Source organism: Lagopus muta, chromosome 1, assembly GCF_023343835.1.
Source record: "Lagopus muta isolate bLagMut1 chromosome 1, bLagMut1 primary, whole genome shotgun sequence".
In the NCBI taxonomy this organism is placed as follows: domain Eukaryota; kingdom Metazoa; phylum Chordata; class Aves; order Galliformes; family Phasianidae; genus Lagopus; species Lagopus muta.
In genome coordinates, this window is record NC_064433.1 from 183,718,875 (window position 1) to 183,742,306 (window position 23,432).

Below are 23,432 nucleotides of genomic sequence, written 5' to 3' on the forward strand. Positions count from 1 at the left end.
ATCAGCTGTGGGGAGCTGCTAGCTGGGAGACAGGCCCAGGTGACGCTGCTGACACAAGGACTGGAGGGCCCTGCTCCTCTCTCCAGCTCGTAGCCTGGACTCGTTCCTCCCCCTCAGTTCTCAGACTCATTTGTGACAGAAGCCCTGACAGCGGCTTGTCTACACGGGTGAGGCAGCTGGAGCTCCAGAAAGGGTGAGAAAGGCGCGAGGGGATCGGCCAGGCACAGCCTAGATGGCCAAAGCTTGAGGACAGCGGGGCAAGGAGCAGCTCGCACCGCAAGCCCAGGCCGCGCGGCAGTGGAGGCGGAAGAAAGCCGCCATCGCTACTCAGGCAGCAACAGCGCCTACTTCCGCCTCGGTAGCGAACATGGCGGACGCGCTTCCGCAGAGACGTAAGAAGTCCTTCCGGTCTCCATCTCTATGGTAGGTTCTCCTTCCGCCGCTCTGCTCTATGGCCGTCGCGCAGGGCCTTGTGGGTAGTGGGCGGGATGATGGCGGTGGCGTAGGGCCTGGCTGCTCAGCGGGAGGAGATCCTGAGGTCAGAGGCGGGGGTTGAGGGGACTGAATCGGGGGTTCTGGGCGTGGGGAGGCGGTGGGCGGCCCGGTGGGACCGGAAGGGAGGCTGAGGCGGTGGGGCGGCCTGGCTGGGCCGGGCGTGTGCCGATGGACGCGGCTTGGCCGGCCCGGCGTTGTGCGGCACTGCAGGGGCTGCTCCAGTGCTGCTCCGCCGGAACCTCAACGGAGCGAATGGGCCCGAGTGGCGTCAGGCGGAGTGCGGGTCCCTTACGGCCCAGATGAATGGATGAGCCCAGAAAGATGCTGCAGGGGCAGTTTCCGTGGGATTTGGTAATGCTCCATGGGTGTACGCAGTCGGGCCGGGGCTTGAACTCGGAGATCCCTTCCGTTACCTATAAATAACACAGATAAGTCCTGGGGTCACGTCTTTCTTTGGTCGTGGCTCTGCACCAAAGCCAACAAAGCCTGCCGAGCTCCGGTTCACCTGCACAGAGTCACTACAAGTGTCTGCAGTTGGGGGCAGTGAGTGCGGGCTCGTGCTGGCTGTCTCTCTTCATGGAATCATAGAATGGATTGGAAGGGGCCTCAGAGCCCACCCACATCCAAATCCTGCCATGGGCTGGCTGCCCCTCACCAGCTGAGGCTGCCCAGTGCCCATCTAGCCTGGCCTTGAGCAATTCCAAGGATGGGACATCACAGCTCTCTGGGCAGCTGTGCCAGGGCCTCATCACCTTCTGAATGTCTCTTGCTTTTAAGTCCTTAGGCTGTGCTTATGGATGTGTGTGTGCTGGTGAGGCAGAAATGTGTGTAGTTTCATTTAACAGACTGAAGGTGGCACTGATGGATCACCCAGGATTTTTGTTTGTCTGGTTGGTTTTATTGTTTTGGTTTTTTGGTGGGTTGTTTTTGCCTTGGTGGAATGCCCTAAACTTTTGGCTCTATGGTTTGGGCCTGCAGGTCTGCAGTGCTGAACACAGTGTGTGCTGACAGCTGTTGTGTAGCTGAAACTGAGCTGAGCCCCTTTCAGTCCTCTGCCATACCTGCACTTCTTGGCATCAGTTATTTCATTATTAGATCCTGTTGGTGCTGCGTGAGTTTCTGTAGTTTCTGTAAGAGAGTTGGTGAACTTCTGTGTTTGTCTGAGGAAGGTGTTTTGTTAATTGCTCTTAATTCACATAAGCACTTCAGAAGGTTTGCTGGCCAGCTGGAGCTTTGCTGCATTACCAGTGTTGATGCTGTGCCTGTAATGGAGAAATGAACCAGGCCAGGACAAGGACTGAAGTTTAGAATGTGTGACCATTGTCACTGTTCAGTTATCAGCACCAGCACGATACAGTCCACGTTGGCTGGCATTTGTGGTGATAATGCTAAAATATGCATAATTGAGAGATAATTTCCAATAGGCTCTCATTTTTGGCTGTGTTTTTTCCAGAGGGGAAAGAGTTATACTTCTGCCAAGACTTAAGGATAGGAGACTGGCTCCTGGTGTTTTATCCGCTTTTATAAACAGGACCTCACATTCTTATTGTAGTCTCTACCATCTTTCAGACATGTTGGAAAAGACTTCATTTTTAGAACATCTGAGTAGAAGCTGCCAATTAAAAAAGCTCCTTAAGCTTTAAGGCTCGTGTGCCAAATGATAGTTTGTATTGTGTAGTGGAATTTGCTGTTGCTGCAACAGTTCCAGGAAAATCGTAGCTTCTGGTGAATGTCTTTCACTTTAAGTTACAGTAATGACTGTTTTTTTGCCCTTGATTCTGTAGTTACTAAAATGACGACAGCAGCAAGGCCAACATTTGAGCCTGCAAGAGGAGGAAGAGGAAAAGGTGAAGGAGACTTAAGTCAGCTGTCCAAGCAGTATTCCAGCAGAGACCTTCCCTCTCATACTAAAATCAAATATAGGTAAGTACTGTTATTGTCTGCTTGCAGCAAAGCAGGCTGGGGATGTTTCACTGATCTCTTTCTTTTTGATGTGGCCAACACTCTGAATGTTTTTTTTCACCATAGATATTCGTTTGCTTGACATTCAGCAGACACAGATATTGTGCAGCGGTGCTGAAACTGCACATCTCAAAAGCAGACTTAGGAAACTGAATGGCTTGCAACTGATTTGGAAGGTTTAATTTTAGTGGTGTGGATAACTGCCTGTGGAAGTGAATCATGAGGAGGTGATGTGTAGAGATAAAGCATTTCAGGTAGTGGAGTGAAAAGGGTTGGGAGCATACAGAGACAGCTGAGCTGATAAGGTGCTGTTACTTGCTGAACAAGATGGATAAGAGATATTAAGTTGAAAATGACATGATTTTCCATCTTTTAAGACATATGTTGGCAAAGAACTGCTGGAAAAGAGCACTAAGAAGAGGCAGGGCAGCATGAAACAGCACTTGGACATTAGTAGGTGTTGGAAGAGCTGATGTTAAATACTGGAAGAGGTTCTAGAAGAGTCATTTGCTTCAATTGGTGTGAAAAATAATGGGATTTTATATGATTATTATCCTGTGTTTGGAATGCTTAATAATTTGTTTATATTCTTTTAAGATAGCATGAAATCTGTAGTCAGTGTGCCACTTGGATTTAACTGAATTGTATCAGCCTAAAAATAGTGTGGTTTTTTTTCTAGCTTAAACTATTGCTTGGGTTTTACTTTCTTAATGCAGATGTTCACCCTTTCACTGCTTCCCTCCTGCCCATTTGAATAACTTTGAAGGTGACATGGATATGGGAGTTGGAATGTTTGGAGAATACCAAAAGCAGGAGCACAAAACGTGCTGTTAAGGGAAAAATGGCTGGTGGTTTGTCTCTTTAAATAGAGCAGGAGTGTGGAACACCAGTCTTGTTCTGAAAGGAGTGTGTGGGGAGAAATACATACAGGAATATGCAATGTGTGTGGTAACAGATCCCTGTGAGTCTGTGTGTGTGTGAGGGGGCATTAAGTGTCTTAAGTTCATTCTGGTAAATATCTGATACAAAGTTGTGTTTGCTAATTTGCCAGGACTGCATCAGTGAAATCAGGAAAGATTTGGTATTTCAGTCCCACTCTCCCATGCCTCATTGGCACAGGGCCTGGGGGGATTTTTGCAGCCATGTCAGGGATTCTGAATTCAAGTTTTTAATTATAAAAGCAAATGAAATGCTTCAGCATAAAGGCAGCTTGTGCACACTGTGTATTTGTAATGACTGGAGCCTGGGTTTCTTCCAGGCACTCTTATTTCCAAACCTGAGTTCACAGTAAGGTGAAAGGAATTGCTGCTTGTTTTTATTCATCAGTTCTTCTCAAGTCTTCCAGAGAAGTTCAGCATGTTCTACATGGAACTTAGTGTGACTTGAATATAAGTAGTCTGTTGATTTTTGCCTATGTGTATTATATAAAAGAGGGGAAAAGATGCATTTGCAATGTATTTCACTAAAGCTAGTGTTGTGCTCATTCCCTTCATATTCCCTCTGTATTTCCTTTTTTTTTTTTTTTTTCTTTTTTTCTTTTTTTCCCCTGCAGTGGTACATTGTCTCTTCTGTTTTATGGGGAGAAAAGATTAGAGAACAGCAAGCTCTAATTTTGGTCTTGCAAGCCTGGGAGATTTGTTTGCAACAGCAGTGTGAGATGATAAAATGGCAAAGAGTAAACCAGAGTGTTGGTAGGTGTCAGGTTGGGCACTGAATTTGTACTGCAGAGAACAGATGTAGAACTACCTGCAAAGATCTAGGCATGTGCAAAAATGTGTGTAGATCTTTAAAATTCATTTGAGAGCCTCTGGAAGGAGTGTGTGTGTGTTTGGTGCTCTTGTGTGTGTAACGCAGACAGAGAAAGAAGCGTGTGTCCACGTGGTACCCAGCTATGTGCAGAGAGTAGAAACGTTCACCACTGGATTTATTGGCCTCGTTTGATAAATTGCTCTTAGTTCCTGATTGTCATCTTCAGCCTTTTCCCCTCGTTGCTGTTTCAGACAGGCCACTCAGGATGCTCCCGAAGAGGTGCGTAACCGTGACTTCAGAAGGGAGCTAGAGGAGAGAGAGCGGGTTGCTGCGAGGGAAAAGAACAGAGACAGACCAACCAGAGGTAAAGCCCAACCCCTAACAACCAGATCTCAGTACCTTCACGTGACGCTGCTCTCACACAAAGTTCCATGTTGTAAGTTTCTGAGTTGGACACTGTTAGAGAGCACAGTGTGGGATATTGGCCTGACTTTTCCAAGCTGTGGACCTGCAAGGGAGTGCTCACTGGCTTCGTGCTAGCAAAAATCCTAGGCCAGCCAGCAGGGAAGCATCAAGCAGGCCAGCTGATACAGAATGGCTGTAATGAATTGGCAGCAAGTATGTACAGTTAACAGAGAGCTTTTTCTTTGTGCTTGGACAAACAAGACAGGAAGGAAAAGGGGAATGACTCATCTTCAACTGTTAGAGCAGCAGAGAAGTAATAAATTGCTTTTTAAAGTATCTGATTCAGTTCATGTACTGTGAAGTGGGAATTAAAACAAAAATTAAAGTTGTTTGTTATTTGTTTGAGAAATATTCATTTTTTTAATACAAAGCTTGACCAAATTTAGGTACTTCAGTACCTAAATTCTGAAGTGTACAGAATCACAGAATGGCCTGGGTTGAAAAGGACCACAGCGATCATCACGTTTCAACCCCCTGCTATGTGCAGGGTCGCCAACCACCAGACCAGGCTGCCCAGAGCCACATCCAGCCTGGCCTTGAATGCCTGCAGGCATGGGGCATCCACAGCCTCCTTGGGCAGCCTGTTCCAGTGTGTCACCACCCTCTGTGTGAAAAACTTCCTCCTAACATCAAACCTAAACCTCCCCTGTCACAGTTTAAGACCATTCTCCCTTGTCCTACCACCATCCACCCTCACAAACAGCCATTCCCCCTCCTGTTTATATGCTCCCTTCAAATACTGCAAGGCCACACTGAGGTCTCCCTGCAGCCTTCTCTTCTCCAAGCTAAACAAGCCCAGTTCCAGGCTAAAAGATAAGGTTGGGGATGTTAGTGCTTTGTTTGGGGATGCCTGCATGGGAGGAATTGGCATAGGTGTCAGTGCTGAGGGGTGAGGAGAAACTAAGCATAAGCTCGTATTTCTTACTCTAATGCAAGACAACTTATTGATGATTTTTTTTTATCAATTTCTGACTTTAGATGCTGTTAAATTAATTAATTTAAAACAGCACAAAGCCATTTTCACTTATTTTAATCTTATAGAACATACAACATCATCTTCTGTGTCTAAGAAGCCTCGGCTGGACCAGATTCCTGCAGCAAACCTCGATGCAGATGACCCTCTAACTGATGTATGCATTCTTCTCTGTCGTCTTCCTTTCATTGTCCTGTTTTGGGGTTTTGCCACTGATAGAACATGAGCTTCTAGATATTTAAGAATATATATATAAATTAAGAGTTGTAACTGAGAACTGGTTTGGGGGTACTCTACATCCAGTTCCTCTGTTCTGATGGAAGTCCATAGTAGTTTTACACTGCAATCAATGGTCTTTTTAGAAGGGGGGAAGGATGCTGTGACTACTAGCATACAAGAACTGGGGAATTGAAGGTACTGCTTAAATTATTGGTGTTTTTTTTAGCCTCAGTCAGAATTCCCCAAAGGTAAAGCAGTCGAGATACGCTGATTGTCTGCATAAATAAGGAGTTCTTGGCTCCTTTCCTTGTGTTGATGTGTTGGAGTTGTTCAGGTACTGACAGCATGCTGATGTTTGTTTTGTTTCTAACAGTGCTATATTTGGTCCCAGCAATACTGGATGAGGTATTTAGGCATACAATTATAATGACTTGTGTTTCAGTGATTCAGAGTGCCAGCTCTCTGGGATCTGTCAGGAACATGGCGTTTGAATGATTAAAAGATAAGAACTGCAGTCATCTAAAAACACAAACACTTATATTTTTCTCTTTATGGTGTAAGAGCAAACGAACCATCTGTATTATATTTGCTGCTCCTACGAGCACTGGTCCCAGCTTCAGAAGTCAGCCTTAGCTCAATGCACCTGAACTGTCTGGGGAACTTCTCATAGTTCTTTTTTCTCAAACAAGAGGGACATCTCTGCAGTCAGTGTTCAGAATGAAAAGCTGCGTCTATGAATTTCACATAATAAACTGTTTCTTCTCTGCTTTTGTTGCTGATAGGAGGATGATGAGGATGATGACCTGGAAGACAGTGATGATGATGACACTGCAGCTCTTCTGGCTGAGCTGGAAAAAATAAAGAAGGAGCGAGCTGAGGAGCAGGCTCGGAAGGTAACATCTCACTCATTCCCATTAAGGAGCATCTGGTTGTTTTTGCAAATGTGCGTAGTAAAACTGTTGTGCCTTAAATTCTGAGCACAGGTGAGAACTGGTAAAGTGAGTGCCAAGCTCAGAGCTGGCACAGTACCTCAAAACAAGCTTCTCGGGTCAATCTGATGGCTTTGTTCTTATGTCTAATGTATCAGAAATACTTTCTTTAGCAGACATGTTTATGGGTGTTTTGCTAAAATGTTTTATTTACTTTCCAAATGCTTTGTAGAGGCATTTGAGTTAAGTTAATCTTGCTTTTGACGTGCAAGTCTTTCTCTGAAGACTGGTGTCATACCAAACTGTAATTGTACTGGTGACCTACCCATGGCATCATCCAGTGGAACATTTCCTTTGTTAATCAGCTTTTTTGAAGCAAGAAATGAGATTTTTAGAAAAGAATTAAAAATACCAGCATATTCTTTGATGCTTCTGATCTTCTTACATTACTACTGTGTTGCCTTGGCAAGGAATGCCAATGGAAACTATAAAACTGGAACTGTTTTGATATGATTATACACAGGTGACTGTATTTTGAAAATATATCCACAAAAATGAAATGAATTAATTTCCATAGCATAATATACAGCCTTGTAGTTTAACTGCTGGTGTGGTTTTTCAGGAATGCTCTCCACTAGAGACAACTGGCAGTAAACTGGGCATGGTGTACAGCAGGAAGTAGGAACAATTAGGAAAGAATAGTGTTTTAGCTGCTGTAGGCACAAGTGGCCACTCTTGAACCTAGGGAGTTCTAGGCCAGGTTGGATGGGGCCCTGGGCAGCTGGTCTGGTATTAAATGTGGAGGTTGGTGGCCCTGCCTGTGGCAGGGGGGTTGGAGCTTTGTGGTCCTTGAGGTCCCTTCCAACTCTGTGATCCTGTGTAAGGAAGTCTGCAGTGGTAAAACACTTCAGAAGGTTAAAATGTGTACCGTGCTCCTTCAGTGTAGAAGCTTTCCTGTAGAAGTCTTTTGATTCTTGAAAGTAAATCACATTGTGCAGAAACAAGCACCTTTCTCCATTGGCCTGTAAAAATCGGGAGTGTTACACCTACAAAACTCTGAACTTGTCACTAGAGGGTGCTAAAAGCTCTGAATTCTTTAGTTTGGCACTCGTTCTGTTTTGCTGTGGTTTGACTGGTGTTGCTCTTTGCTTTCCTGGCTGTTCCCCACCCACCAGAGGTAGGGCTTGTTACAGCGCCCAGGGCTACATGCAAACTCCATACACACAATGACTCCCCTATTTCATCTGTAAAGTGACCATTAGCCATTTGTAGTAGTGCATATTTTTCATTGAGTGACAGTTAATTAAAATTAACCTTAAAAATTACCTCATGAGAGATGACGTCTTGTTGAATAGTGGGCACTGTACTGTAGTTGGAGTTGTATTTTCCTGGGGTTCTTTGGAGTGTAGAGAACAGTGATGAAAAGCAAAGACCAAAGCAGAGTGCAGCATTGGAGTCTTCAGTAGTAAGGCTCTCCTGAGAGAAGGTCTGATATTTATGCTGGCTTTAAGGGTGTGATCTCTAGATTATGCTGTTACCCCTGTCCTTAGCATAAGGCATTACTGACAAAAAGCTTTGTGACCAATTTGTGTAAATCTTTTTCCTCATGATGTATGTAGATTTCACATTACCATGTCTTGCAAACTGTGATTTAAGCCTAATTTAGTAGGTAACTTTATGTTTGTTATCTGGTTGACTTCAGGATAACATCTCATGTAAACTCTTATGTGTAGCTGCTGTTAATCCTAATCCACTTGGAAAAAAAATGCTTCATCTACTGAATAGTAGGCAGCTTGGGTAAAGTAGTGGCAAGGCCAAAGGGAAAGAGCAGAGTGAGTTCTTCACATTCTTACCTTGTTCTCCAATCTGTGCTGTTCTGTGGGCAGATGAGTTTGCCTGTGAGCGTTCTTGGAACAGGACAGAACGGGTTGAGTATAGTACTGTATCCCAAATTTGTGCTGTATGTTATTTTTTTCCCTGATAATTACCCTAAAATGCTAGTGCAGTTATTTCTGAGACTCCATTTAAGGTAAATGGCTTATTTTAGTGAGCTCCTTTTGCTCATTGCTTTGGTGTCTCCTGCTTAAGGATCCGCGGAAGAAGGGCTGTTTATTCCAAAGCACATTTCTGCTCAGGCAGCTGAAACTGGAAGCCAGAGGCAATGCTGTCTTTCACTTTGTCGTGTTCTCTGGTCGATTCTCTCCTGTGGTAGTACCAGTTTTCCTCAGAAACCTCTAAACCTAGTTTTGGTAAATGCTGGTATTAAGAGATTCTTTCTTCATGGCATAAACAGAAATACCGGAGTGAAGGAAGTCGTTTGTCAACCAAATAAGAGACTACTCAAAACCTGCTCATTTCTCAAATTCCTTTGTATTCTTTAGAAACGTAAAATAATCATCACAAATTAAAAAGCTGACGGAGAATGGCATTTGTTCTGGCTTTCTTCCTGCCCTCTGTCTCTTCAACCCCTCTGGTTGTTCCCAGTGGAGATGGAGCCGACCAGAACACTTCAGTTCTGGGAGCTGTTTGTGTGCCATAGTTCTGCACGTGTCTGGAGCTGCCCAGCATGAGGACTGCTATGTGTGCTGACCATCCATGGTAGGGTCTGCTGGGAATATTCCAAATTCAGCATTGCAGCAGTCTTAATTTTCAGTTCTCGAGTGTTTCCTTAAAAGGTAAATTGAAATAATTAGAAACAAACTCAAACCATTGAGCAGCTGAACACATGTGCACTGCTCCAGCAGAGCTGTTTCAGCTTCCGATCCTTCTATGCTTATCTGAGAACAGACTGAAAGTTTTGGCTTTGTTTTCTCGCAACTTTATTTCACAAAGTGCTGTTCTATAAGTAAATGTCCCACTTTACTGATGGCTGAAACAGACCTTTGCTCTGTTCTGTGTTTTAGCCACATCCTCAACTTCTTCCATCTAAAACATGAAATGAATTCCTATGCATGAACTCTTTCACTTAAATTAAAAGTGTATAATTAAAACTAAAGTAAAAGGTAATGATTAAGAAGGATTTCAGTGAAGAGGCCAAGGAGATGATCAGGTGTATTTCTTCATAAAGTGTTTGTGAGATGTGCCAGCAATCCTCATCCTTGTCAAGAAGTAATGGTAATGGCCCATCTTTTGTGGGAAGGATGGCATCAACTCTGCATAGAGACACCACAGTTACAAGTGCCTTGTATGTTTTTTTTGTGGAATTTCAGTCCATTATTTGAGTAGAGTTAGTGACTTACGTAGGATTATATTACTGGCATGGATTAAGTCTTTTATTAGGTATTATTAGATCTTATTCCCCATTGCTAAAGGCAGTGCTGTTGTTTGTTGGTCAAAAATGAGCATTGGAATAACATTGTGTTGTGTGAGTTTTAGCCTTCAGTGCAGTACAGATATTTTGGGTTTTTCTTGCAGCAATTCAGAGTCTGCAGAAACTGAGCAAGGTAACTCATGGTAATACAGTGGAATCATTTCAGCACTTCCCTTTGCTCTGCACTTAGGATTGGAACAGTGCTAAAAAAAAAAATAAAAACTGTGGTAACAATGTTGTTTTTCTTTATTTTGTGGTCAGAAACAAATATGCCATGGGACTGTTATTCTTGCAGCAAGATAAGGAATAATTTCGGTTTAGATTTAGTTTGGATATTGTGGGGAAGTTCTTTACCAACACAGCAGTGAGGTGCTGGAACAGCTGCCCAGAGAGGCTGTGGATGCTCTGCCCCTGGAGGTGTTCAAGGCCAGGTTGGATGGAGCCCTGGGCAGCCTGGTCTGGTATTAAATGGGGAGGTTGGTGGCCCTGCATGCGGCAGGGGGTTGGAGCTTCATGATCCTTGAGGTCTCTTCCAACCCAAGCCGTTCTATGGTTCTGTGAATAACTGTTCAGTTAAGGTTAATGTAGTTCTGTCTGCTTTTTCCCTAACTGATGTTGCATAGCAAGTTCAGCTGCAATGGATGCTTGCTGTGACGTCCCATCCATGTGGCGTCATCTCCATCTGCTTCCTTGGTTTGTGGGACTCCCTCTGCCTGCTGACCCCTCACACCGTAATGTTCCTGTTCTGTTGCCTTTACCACCTGCACAGTGGCAGCAGAGGAAGGAGTTACTTCCCAACAACAGGGCTGATTTCTGGTTCATCCCTGCACAACACACTGCTGTTGCAAAGCACAACGCAATGGAAACGCAGACAAAGGTGTCATTTTAAAAAAGGATGATCTGAATAGGGATGCACTGTTTGCTCCCTTAGGCCTTTCTTCTGTTGTAGGCTTGCTGCATCCATAGTGTTTTAGCTTAATATGCCTTTGTTCGAGCACACAAAAGAACAGTGCTGGCTTTGGAGCACCCTGAGCCTGTTTTACCAGCAGCTGTGCTTTATCTGCCCCAGAGGTGTGAAGCTCAGACAGCTGGGAAGGTTCTGTCTGCTCTGTTCCATTTGATACAGCCCGTGCTGTACCACTGGGAGCATCCCAGCTTTCAGTAGAGGAGTGGGCAGTGCATGATTTATGTGGAAAATTCTGAAATGTAATGAAAACCTTTTTTGGCTGGAGGTGAGGAATTCTACAGCTCTGGCCAGAGTGCATAAATCAGTTTAAGTGCAAATGTCAACTTTACACCACTGTGAGTTATACCTTGTATTTCCTCTGTGTCATGTCTCTAGGATACAAGCTTTAATAAATAACCCATTTCTTAATTCTTGCATACCTTCTTTGGGAGGTTTTGCTGAAGGCAAATAATAGAGAACTCCTGAAGGCTAATCTTCAGAATTAGCCTGCTGTCTAATGCAGCAGCTCTGTTGAGATGTCATCCAGCCTTGTGATGAGTGAGCTAGCAGGAGTGCTGGGACGTCGTTGTTAAGTGACTGAACCTGATGATGTCTTACTCAACACCTCTGTTCTCTGTGTGCTTCCAGACTCCAATCTGTTGGCCTTTAATCACAAAGATAAGTCAGTGTGGTTTGTTACTGCTTCTGCTTGTGCTGCCTCTGCAGGTCAAAAGGAAGCTGGGGTCTGTGTGTGAGCAGAGCTGGGAGGCAGCCAGTGGTGGCACCAAGTGCCATGGGGCTCTGCAGCATCGCTGTCAGCAGATATGGAAATGGATCTTTGAAAAGAAGATCTGTAGATGTTTTCAGTCGCTGCCATCACTATAGAAGAGCCAAATGGGGATGCACATACAGGTTGTTTCTGCAAGCTTCCGTTCCACTGCGATGGAGGTGCAGTCAGTGCAGCAGCAGAGCCTGGAGCACAGTGAGCTCCTGGTGTGTGAAACTCATGGGGAGCAGCACAGCTCCTTTAGAACCTCACTGTATTGTACTGCTCCCTGCTGAGCTGTGAGCTTGGGTGCCTGCAGGCACATAGCTGGATGTCGATGTCTTCCTCTGGAGCTGCGTCCTGCCCTTTGACCACTGCTTGCAGCATGACACTTACAGGTGCTGTGGCATTCTTCAATTTCAATTTTTTTGTCACCACATTTTTACTCTTGAGTCTGACAGTACTTCTTTCATTATCAGAAAGCAAACTCCGTGATTGATGGAGATGGAAGGATATTATGTGGGTTACGCAAAACAGATAAAGTTATGATGATGCCTAGCATGCTGCTTTAATGTCTGATTATGGAAAAATGAGACATGCAGCTGTGTGACTCTGGGTCAGTAACTCTGGGTCACTGCCAAGGTTCATGTCACAGAAACCTGATGTATCGTGCTCTGTGTACTGCCTTGAGAAGAGTTTCCCTACGATTCAGCTCTAAGACAGGCAGCTGCTGTGGCAGCTTGAGAAGAGTTCTTTCTGTAGAAGCATTTGTCAACTGAGAAATACTGAGTTCTTATATTGAATCATATCATAGAATCATAGAATGGCCTGGGTTGAAAAGGACCACAATCATCATCACGTTTCAACCCGCTGCTATGTGAGGGTCACCAACCACCAGACCAGGCTGCCCAGAGCCACATCCAGCCTGGCCTTGAATGCCTCCAGGCATGGGGCATCCACAGCCTCCTTGGGCAGCCTGTTCCAGTGCGTCACCACCCTCTGTGTGAAAAGCTTCCTCCTAATATCTAACCTAAACCTCCCCTGTCTCAGTTTAAGACCATAGGAGAGGTGCTCCAGCCCTCTGATCATCTTAGTGGCCCTCTTCTGGACTCTTACTGCAGCCAGTTTCTCATGAGTATTGTCCAGTATGATACTGGACAACACAGGGGAGCATTTGCATGTTAACATCCTGCTGTAGGTTTACCTAATGGCCTTAACAAAGAATCTGATCACCTCTACCTGTAAATCAGCACTGATTTATTTTATTTGTTAATATATTTTAAATCCAGCCTGATATATATTTTATATAATTTAAATATATATTTAAATTTAATTTATATATATAATATATAAATTTATATATCATTTAAAAATATATATATATATATATTTTAAATCTGCACTCAGAAAATCACCTTAATTTATTGTCTCCATCTTTTCATTTCTATAATAGATACAAGCAATGCATTGAGCTTCCTGCTGCTCTAATGAGTCTTGAGGATATTCTTTTAAACTGGATGCAGAGAAGGGAAACGTGGTCATCCCAATGAGAGAATTCTGCTTTCCTTCTTGTAATCCAAAGAGCAGCCCTTGTGATGCATTTCAAAGGGCCCTGAAAAATGTATTGATGTAAAATGAATGTTACACAATCATTTTGAAGTCTGTGAGCGTGTAAGTCACCAATTTAGTGATACATCTTGAAATGTGGGCAGTGAAATCCAGTTTGTGTTGCCAGTAGTGCAGAGCTTGGCTTATGCCTGAGATACACTTCTAACAGTCGATCTTTCTGATCCTTAATGTTGGAACTCTTAAATAGTTTTTATTTATCCACTTAGTTTTCACCTTACATTTCCTAGTGTTCTTTTTAATTGGTCCCTGTGGAACTGGTACTTGTCAAAGCCAAGCAGAGTGCTCAAGGTGATAGCGGAGTTCCACGTTGCTGGAAGGTTCCTTCCACCTACTGAATATTGTATAATGCATCTTCTTTTCTCATGAGGATAGGGAAAATCTTTTAATCTGTATGCAGTTTTTCTTATAATAAAAATGTAAATGGTAAATCTAGGATTTGACTGAATGCTTGATGGAACATTCGAAATAAGTAGAGCAGAAAAGAGTACTGCTAGATCAACAGTTTATTAGCGGTGTTAAGCTCTGTAGTGTATCTTCTGTCCTTATTCTGCTCATGTGCAAGTGTCACATGCTCTGAGAAGGCTGAGCTGGGAATTAAAGCTATGAATGTATTTGCAGCTAAATTATGTTTATCTTTCCCTATCAACTAAACTTAAAAAAATGGCCCTGAAATGTAATATCTGTCAATTTCTGGTTCTCAGGAGCAAGAGCAAAAGGCTGAAGAAGAAAGGATTCGGATGGAGAACATCCTGAGTGGGAACCCACTGCTGAACCTCACCGGCCCAGCACAGCCCCAAGCAAACTTCAAAGTGAAGAGGAGGTACAGTGCAGTCTGTGCTGTGATATCCATCCCTGATTCTCTCTTGTTGCTCTGAGAGTCTGTTAAATGTCATCATTTCCTTGCTCGAGTCTTGCAGCAATGTGATGTGAAATGAGAACACTGCATATAGTGGTTTCTCTTGCTCATTTCTCAGACGTTGTTCACATTACTATGAAAAGCAGGAGGACCAGTTTTCCTCAATTTGATGTCATGCTTCCATTTAAAAATACTACTTTTATTTTTTGAGTGACCAGAATTAGTAGATGATGATCTTTTCCTAAAGAGGATTCTTGTTTACACATTACATTACTTTTGTGTTCAGTAGAAATCGGGAGCATTGAAGGCTTTCTCTGCTCTGTTCAAGTGCCTGCTATTTTCTGCAAAGTTAAGGTAACCTTCAGTGCACTGATATTATTGCTTCTAACTCAAGACCATTTAAGAGATGACTCGCTTCAGAAGAGCAGATCTTTTCTTTGTGAAGCTTACAGTTCTCTCCCAATGACGAATTGCTTGTAATGCATTGAAATAGGAAAGCCAGACTGTACTTAAATGCTTTTTGTAAATAGCATCACGTTGATTTACCAAAGTTAAAAACATCTTTCTTTTCAGGTGGGATGATGATGTTGTCTTCAAGAATTGTGCCAAGGGCATAGATGAAACAAAGAAGGACAAGAGGTTTGTGAATGACACTCTGAGGTCAGAATTTCACAAAAAATTCATGGAGAAATACATCAAGTAGTGCAGTTTTATGTGCTGTGGTGCTGACGGATTCAGCAGGTTGTTCCCCCACTCTCCCTTGGAATTCAAGGCTGAATATTTGGTCATAAATTCCTAAATGCTGTATCGAAATTGTCAACAGCTTCATAAATAATAACTGCTGTGTATGGAGTTTTATTCCTTCAGTATGCTTTCCTTTTTGTTTTAATTAAACCAGTTTGTGTTTCGTGAGTGTTCTTCTGTTCACAAGAATTTACTTCTACTGTCCTTCTTGTAAATGGTGGCAAAAACTGTTTTGCAGTACATATTGCAGTTGTGTGAAGTGCTTTCCACAACTGCCTGCATTTGTGGCAGTGGTGGTTTGTAATTGTGTGAGTGCTGCTCTTAACAGGGAATCGCCGAATGTGATGAGCAGTGTGAGCAAAGTGGCCTTGCTTTCTCTTAATACCTATTTACACACACAGTTAATCTTCACTTGTAGTTTCTTTATATTAGCAACCAAATCATAGCTGTGTGGGATAGCTCTGAGTTCCCAACCCTGCAGCTTCTGGGCTGTCTTGGCTCAGTGTTTCTGGGGCAAAACAACATAGTGCTTGGGGCAGCACTGAGTGCAGAATTCTCCTGGGGGCCTCAAAGGCTTTTCCTCTTTGCTGAATGATTCCAGTCCTTCAGGCACAGCCCAAGCTCAGTTGTGTGTGTGTGGTTCAGTCGTGATGGTGTTGTTGGAACCTTGAGTGGGTGATCTCATCGAGATGTCATAGTACAGTGACATATTGAAGTGGACATTTGAAAGATGACAACATAACTCAAGATTGATGGAAACACCTCAGTTGTGAAGGGATTTCTTTCTTTTCCTCTCAAGTCACTTTGGTTGTGTTTCGAATCTTGGCCAAGTGACGCGCTGGATACAAACACAGCCTTTACAAAAGGTGGTGTAACACTCAGTGTAGTTCATTCTGACCATCTTTTATAGTAATAGCATTCTTTGCAAGCTTTTAGTTTGAAAATACACCTAAAGTCAGGTGTTTTAAGTGAGTAAAGGCTAAGAATATATATATATACTTGTATCCTGCGAGAGGTTTTGCTCCTTACAGCTGTATTTCCAGCCCCATGAAGCAATGCATAGCATACTCTTGCCAACAGCTTATACCCATGTTTACTTGGAAGAAAGATTTTCAACGTGCTTAGGGTCATGTGAGCTCCTGCAGCTACTGGAGGAATATGTGCTTGTGTTACACGTGCTACCTGCCTCGTGACAGCACCGCTTCTCGAGTCAGAAAACACATTCATAATACTTCATAATTCTCTCTTTCCACTGCAGCCACTAAAACCTCGGTAGACAGGCAGTGTGATTAGAGGGAGGGGGGGAAGAAAGTTGGGAGCTGCACTTGTCCAAGTCTGGCATTGGGGGAGCAGCTGCTGCTCTAGGTCTGACCTAACAGCACTGCTGTCATGGCAACTACAAAAAATAATTGCTGCAGCTGTATTACGAGATGTAATCCTTGTGCCAAAGTCAGCGAGTAAACATACAGCTTCACTGGAGGGGTGCATAGCTGAAACACCACAGGTCAATGCATTCATAGAAACTGTAAGTGCATAAGCTGTCATTTCTATTCCTGAGATGCTGCAACTCTTTTTGTAGAGAAATCAGTACTTCTGGGAAGTGGGCTGGGCCCTGCTGGCTGAGCTCCTGCTCTGTACACAGCTGTTCCTGCAGGTGGAGGAGCACACGTCCCTTTCTTCTGCAGAACACAGAGGTGTGCTTGGCCGTGTTTTCCTGTAGCTCTCTCCCTCCTTTGCTCTGGAGAAAGAGCCCCACAGATCCTGCACCTCTGTGAGCTTTTGTGTTTGTACTGCTGTTCAGCAGCACCACTGAATTTGCAGATCTTGTCTCTCGCCTCCTCTCCCAGAGCTTTTGCACACAAGTAGGCAGCTAAGGAGTTCCAAGCCTTAACCCTCCCAGGGTTCTGCATGGTTGACCACTGAGTTTTCTTTATCAGTTGAGAAGTTGTAAAGCACTGGGAAGAGCACCGTGCTTTCCAGATTTGTGCTGTTACTGATGCTTCATTTTCTGTTGTGCTTCTAACGCTCATCTGAGAGAAGTCAAACAGTTTGTTGACAAGCGACTGTGAGATCTTTAAAAATAAAAACAAATCAGTTCTTGAGGTTCTACAGCTCTGCTCCTAGCATGGATTTTTCCAGGAACTTCTGTTTGGTTGGCAGATAACTTCCAACAAAGGAAGTTTGTTGTTACAGCAACAGACGTGGGAGACAGTGAATGTTGTGCACTTGAAGGAGTAATGTTTCTACACTTCTAAACATCAGGACTGCTTAATCATGCATGTTTGCAAGCACCACCTCAATGTACTGAAACTGGTGGCTCAGAACAAAGCTATGTGCTTTATCAGCTGTTCCCCTCTTGCTTATTCTTATCTCCAGCAGTACAGTTATCTTCACAGAACTGAACTATAAACTATAAATGTAGAACTGGAACTGAAAAAGAGAACCCTTTTTCTGCAGACACAACAGGAAGACTTCTAAGTACGTGGTATTTTGTTGTTATTTTTTTGATTCATTTTGTTTCCTAAAGCATTGTGTTTGAAACTTTGTCTTGAAATATGTGAAGGGGTTGTTAGCACCAGGGGTAAAATGTAATGACAGTCCTGCAGTGGGGTCAGCTGTGCTGTGTCCAGACAGAATTTTAAGATGTTCAGCATCTATTTTTATTCCTTGAGCAGATGAGTGAATATTAAAGGCTCTGTACTGCGCTCAGCCATGTTGTGATGTGCATTTGTCACAACATCACCTCATCAGTGGCACCGCTGAAGCAGAAGCATCCAACACTGACCCCCCAAGTGTTCCTATTGTGGCCGTGCTGCTGGACCTGAAGGTCAGAGCTGTGCCAGAGGGGCTGCTGGCATTTTCTTTCTTTCTTTCTCAGCATTAAGTGCTCTGCACTGCAGACTCTGAGCGTGGTAAGAAAATGCCCACAGAAATGTTCCTTGTGAGGTTCTCCGTGCCACCGCTGCGACCTTCAGAACGAGACTGAGCTAGCTGCTGCTCAAATACAAGCCTTCCTGATGAGTTTTGTCTTGCTCACTTGGGAAAAAAATTGACATGTTTTCCTTAAGAGATAAAGCCTATCCTTTGTTGTAGGTCAGCTGCTTTTTCTCTAGGCAAACTGACGTTTGTAAACTGCTCTTTCTTCAACCACTACGGCCTCACTGCTGTTCTTACCATCACCCAAGGTTTGATTTTAATGTAAAGAGGCACTTCTTGAAATGTTACACTTCCACGGGAAAGGCATCTCAGAGCTCTTCTTTTGAACTGGGGATAAGCAGAAAGGAAAACGTTTCCTTAGGTATCCCAAGTCACTTATTTAAAAAAAAAGCAACAACAAAAAGAAACACTGAATTCTGATGTCCATTGGTCAAATGTTGCTGTTATGTTGAGATACTTGAGGGCAGCTTAACAAGCAAGAGGGAGAACGAATTCTAAATGGTCCTTTCCTATGAGGAAAGGTTGAGGGAACTGGGCTTGTTTAGCTTGGAGAAGAGAAGGCTGCGGGGAGACCTCAGTGTGGCCTTGCAGTACTTGAAGGGAGCGTATAAACAGGAGGGGGAACGGCTGTTTATGAGGGTGGACAGTGACAGGACAAGGGGAATGGTTTTAAACTGTGACAGGGGAGGTTTAGGTTAGATATGAGGAGGAAGTTTTTGATACAGAGGGTGGTGACACACTGGAACAGGCTGCCCAAGGAGGCTGTGGATGCCCCATGCCTGCAGGCATTCAAGGCCAGGCTGGATGTGGCTCTGGGCAGCCTGGTCTGCTGGTTGGTGACCCTGCACATAGCAGGGGGTTGAAACTGGATGATCACTGTGGGCCTTCTCAACCCAGGCCATTCTGTGATTCTATGATATGATCCTATGATAGTGATAGGACAAGGAATCATTTTAAACTAAAAGAGGGGAGAATTAGGTGAGGTGTTAGGGAGAAATTCTCTACTCGGAGGGCAGTGAGGCCCTGGCACAGGCTGCTCAGACTGGGGTTTGGTGATTTAAAGTAAAACTGCCTGCAATTCTAGTATGTCTAATGCAACTCTTCACTGGAAGGGAGACTGAGCTAAATCTAAATGGATTAAATTTCGTAACCCAAATCTCACTTTGCATCAAACCCTCCAAAATGGAGGGAAGCTGGCAGTGTGCAGAAGATGGAGAAAAGAAGCAGAAAAACACAGGGACATCTAATTGCCCTCTGTTGGAATCTGTAGCAATCAATAGTTTGAATAGGAAAAGATGATTTCTAAATTGTGCTGTCATACAACTTTATCAGACATCAGACATCTGTTAGAATAGATTTTATGCAAACAGAGACTGTGAAGTAGGCTGTATTCTGAGGAGCTTCAGAAGTCAGGGTGGAGGGCAGGGTGGGGATGCTGCTCAGTGGCACCAAAATTGTGTCTAGGGGCTGAGTGTGAGCTCTGCCTCCTTCAGAGTGTGGCTGCTTCTGTCCCTGCAAGGCTTCTCCTCCTCTCAACTCTTCTCTTAGAAATCCTCTTGCTAGGAGGCTGCATTCTTTGTTCCTTTTGCACCAAGTTATTCCAAGGGGATGGGATTTCAAGCAGTGACAAAGGTTTGTTTTTACTGTATTGGAAGAACAAACAGTAGGTTAGAGCTGGAGGAGGATGGATTGACTTGCCAGCCTCCTTACTGTGTATGGGGTTCATCCATGTCCCCTGGAGTGTCCACTTGGACTTAGGGACAGTTGGGATTGGTGAAGCATTTGGGTGCTTCAACAGCTCTTCAAGAGGCTGTTAAGTAGACTTTCCCCAGCAAAACCTTCTGCTAGCAATGTCCATCACGTGTTTAACCACAGGCTTGCTTTGGGCTGCACAGTGCAGGTGGTTAACACTGGGATTTGTTCTGCAGGATGGTAGTGCATTAGAACATCTTTTTGGTCTGACTTCCAGGGCTGGGTTTGTGTCAGATAAAAGCACATGCAAGCTGATGGTGATGACAACAGATCAGTTCTCTGAGAGCTTTAGCAAGTATTTCATGTTGAAAACGTAGCTCTTTTATGTACAGATCCTTTATGTTTGCCTTTCAAATGTAGGCTTTTTAAAAACATCTATTTTCAACGCAGGCAGTGGGAGAGAGTTTTAGGGAATCAAGGACCAATAACTAAATAAACAAAGCAGATTAAAGTCCTTCTTTATGTAATACCCTTTCTGCCATTTGCTCCAATAACAAATAAGAGCTAGCTGGTGCTAGATGGAGGCGTTAGAGCAGCAGATGGTGATCAGGACTCCTGCCATCTATTTTCAGCCACCAGCCCAGGATGGTGGCCTGGTTTTCATTCCCCTGGTCTGACTCACACTGCAGAGCTGCGTTATTTGTGGAGCTGGGATCTTCCCTCCTTCTGGGCCTCTGCTGAGCTACAAACGGAGATGAATCCTGCCCTGTGAGGGGTGCTGGGTGTCATGGCACACTGCTGCGTTGTGCACTGCGCCCCAGTGGCATCTCCTATGAGACATGAGGGTGCAGGAGGTCTGAGCTAACCCTGCAGAGGGTGGAAGCACTCATCTCCAGTCCCTTGAGTGAGGGATTGGTGCACCCCTGGGGCCTCTGGGGACTGCTGGCACCCCAAGGTCTGCTTCTCAGCAGAGGGCAGAGCTTGAGAGGGTCCCAAGTTAAATGGAAGGGGATGGGAGACGCTGATCAGGGCAGGGATGGGTCTACTTGATTCACACAGACATAGTGCCTGCAGCGTATAATGCTGCTGAGCAGAGGAGTCACCATGAATGGCGTTGCAGAGACCAAAGCCCATGTGGCATTGCCCATCTGAAGCTGCTCAGGTGTTTGAGTGAGAAGTGAGCTGGGCGGAACACTGGAGTGAAGGGCGAGTGGGAAGAAGCCTCACCTCAGGTCTCTCTGGTTTCCTGCCCTTTTCCAGGCATCCATTTGCTGCTGAGTTGCCCAATGGGTTCAGCTTTAGCAGAGGTTGGGTGTGTGACAGGGCCTAGCAAACAAGAACTGCCGCTGCCTTTGGCACAAGGTTATATTGAAATCACACGCTGTCAAAAGCAAATAGTTCAGCTCCATTAGCAGCAATCTGTCCTGGGAACTTGTTATAAATTGTGCTCTTCCTTCTTACAGAGAAAGATTAACAACTCCTGACTGCAGATGGGTACGGACAAACCTTTTCTTTTTGCTCTGCTGTGGGCTTGGCTGGCTCCTCTTTGGCTTTTTGTGGTGTGGTGCAGTTTTGTCACTTTCTTTGGCCCATTTCTCCCTGTTTCTCACTGTTTCTTGTCCTTGCTTCATTTGCATGCTGCCTTTCTGACTTATCTCTGACCAACAGTGTTTGTCTTGCAGGACAACTCAGTAGCAACAAAGAGCAGCACTGGATTATTCTGTTTAAACATCAGTTTAAACATCATTGGCATGTGTTTTCCTTACAAAACATCTCAAAAGCAATGGAAGGACGGTTGAGGCCGCTGCAGCACACACTTATCCACGTGCCTCAGGCTGCCCGTCCCTGGGGCTCCTCCTTCCCCATTGCCCCCCTCAGCAGCCCCTGCACTTCTTAAGGGTTTGTCATTTTAGGAGCTAAAATGAAATTAAAAGTGCTGAGCTGAACACACATTTCAACTCGCTGCTTTAGAAGGGTCAAAGAAAACCCAACTCCAAGAATGAAAAAGTGAGTGTTCAGCTTTCATCAAAGCTGCTGGCATCTAGGAAGGCAGTTGGGTCATTGCAAAGTAGACAGATACTCCAAGTGTAATAACATTTAGAATAACACATGCTTACCCAGCGGTCACGTTGTATATGAAGTTCATTTCTATTGAGTGAGGACCTTTTCCAGGAATAGAACTCTTTTTCTTTGGCAATTCAGAACTGCACTTCCTTTGATGGTGGGGGCAAACACACAAATAACTGTGCTGTGGGCAAATCTGAGCTGACCACAGTCCTCTCCTGTTTGGAGGTGGAAATATCACAGAGAGGGCTGTTCTGGCACACATCTGATGTTTCAGCATGCAGGTGTTGGTTGGACCGGGTCCCCAAGGTTGCACCAGGCCAGTGTGGGCTCACAAGGCACAAGGATTCCAAATCACTGCTCCAGATCCTCTGCCTCCCCCCCAAGCATTACTTTGATAGCTCTGTGGATTAAAGAAATGGGTTTTGCTTTATCCACAGCGGGGAGCCAGCTTAAGAGCTGCACCAGTGCTTCAAGCCCCTCCAGGAGAGCAATTAAAGCCATGGAGTCATGGGCCTGCTTCCAGCCTCGAGGCATTGCTGGCTGCTCCAAGGTGTGCTGCCAGGAGTCAGAGCTGATTCTGCACCTCTGGAAACTGCGTGGATTTAGGAGTCTGGCTCTGAGCACCTCCTGCCCTCATTGCAGGCGCTTGGTGCTGCCCAGGTGGGACTGAGTGGTCCTTAGGCTGTTTCTGCTGTGGCTGTATGACATACCATGATGAATTCTCAACTCCCTTTTCAGTTTTGCTCTGCTGGACGGCCTTGCCTTGTTGCCCATAGCAACATCTGCTTGAAAATAAGAGCTGTGACAAACGGATGGGTTTGCTGGTGGCCATGTGAGAATGGTTGACATTATTAATGATAGCTGTTACTACTACCACTGCTATTTATAGCTGTTGGGGCCATGCAGCAACTATTTTTGCTGGGGATGTGGCAGTGTGTGACTCAAAACAGGGTCACCCAGATGGCATCTCTGCGAGCAGAGCAGCAGTCTGGGGCAAAGGCTCAGCAATCACGGAGGGGCTGATTTCTCTCCTGTTGCCTCAACAACTGCTTTTCTTGGCAGGGAGCTGGTGGAAAGAAGCCTGCAGTGTCAATAGGGAATCCTTTTTTTCCTGGAAAAAAGACATATACACGTCAATGTGTCCAGGAGAGCCAGAGTGGCACATCATCAGGGCTCAGGCTGTGACTCAAAAGGGACAATACTGCTTGGTGCACAAGTCAGAAACGTCTTCAGATGAGCTGAGCTATGCGAAGTGGCTCATGGCTTTGGACATCTTGGTTTCTAGGAGACCCTGGTTGAGCTGTTGAAGACTGCTCTGTGCAGATAACCTGTCTTCTCCAGTCCCACAGAATGTTTATGATCGTGGCCCCGTTAGTCCCCTTTCACAAATTACAGCTGGGTTGTGGCATCCATCAATCCATACTCAGAGGGCACTGATGCCCTGGCACAGCTGCCCAGAGAGCTGTGGTGCCCCATCCCTGGAGGTGCTCAAGGACAGGTTGGATGGGTCCTGGGCAGCCTGAGCTGGTGGGGAACAACCAGCCCATGGCAGGGGTTGGGCCTGGGTGAGCTTTGAGGTTCCTTCCAACTCAGGCCATTCTGTGATTCTGTGATTGCAGCCAGATAAATGGGCACAGAGGCACAAGTGCTGCACAGGCAGGCTGGATCCAGGTGCAGCTCTGGATTCCCAGTT

General features: G+C 44.8%; 1 protein-coding gene across 1 annotated transcript; it reads left to right on the top strand.

Moving 5' to 3' along the window:
- Positions 1-434: 434 nt before the first annotated feature.
- Positions 435-15,212, top strand: CWC15 (CWC15 spliceosome associated protein homolog). Its single transcript, XM_048937489.1, has 7 exons — positions 435-538; positions 2,280-2,418; positions 4,458-4,570; positions 5,713-5,801; positions 6,646-6,756; positions 14,145-14,263; positions 14,873-15,212. Exons 2-7 carry the CDS (start codon positions 2,288-2,290, stop codon positions 15,000-15,002), a joined length of 693 nt encoding a protein of 230 aa, XP_048793446.1. The 5' UTR covers positions 435-538; positions 2,280-2,287; the 3' UTR covers positions 15,003-15,212.
- Positions 15,213-23,432: the final 8,220 nt, after the last annotated feature.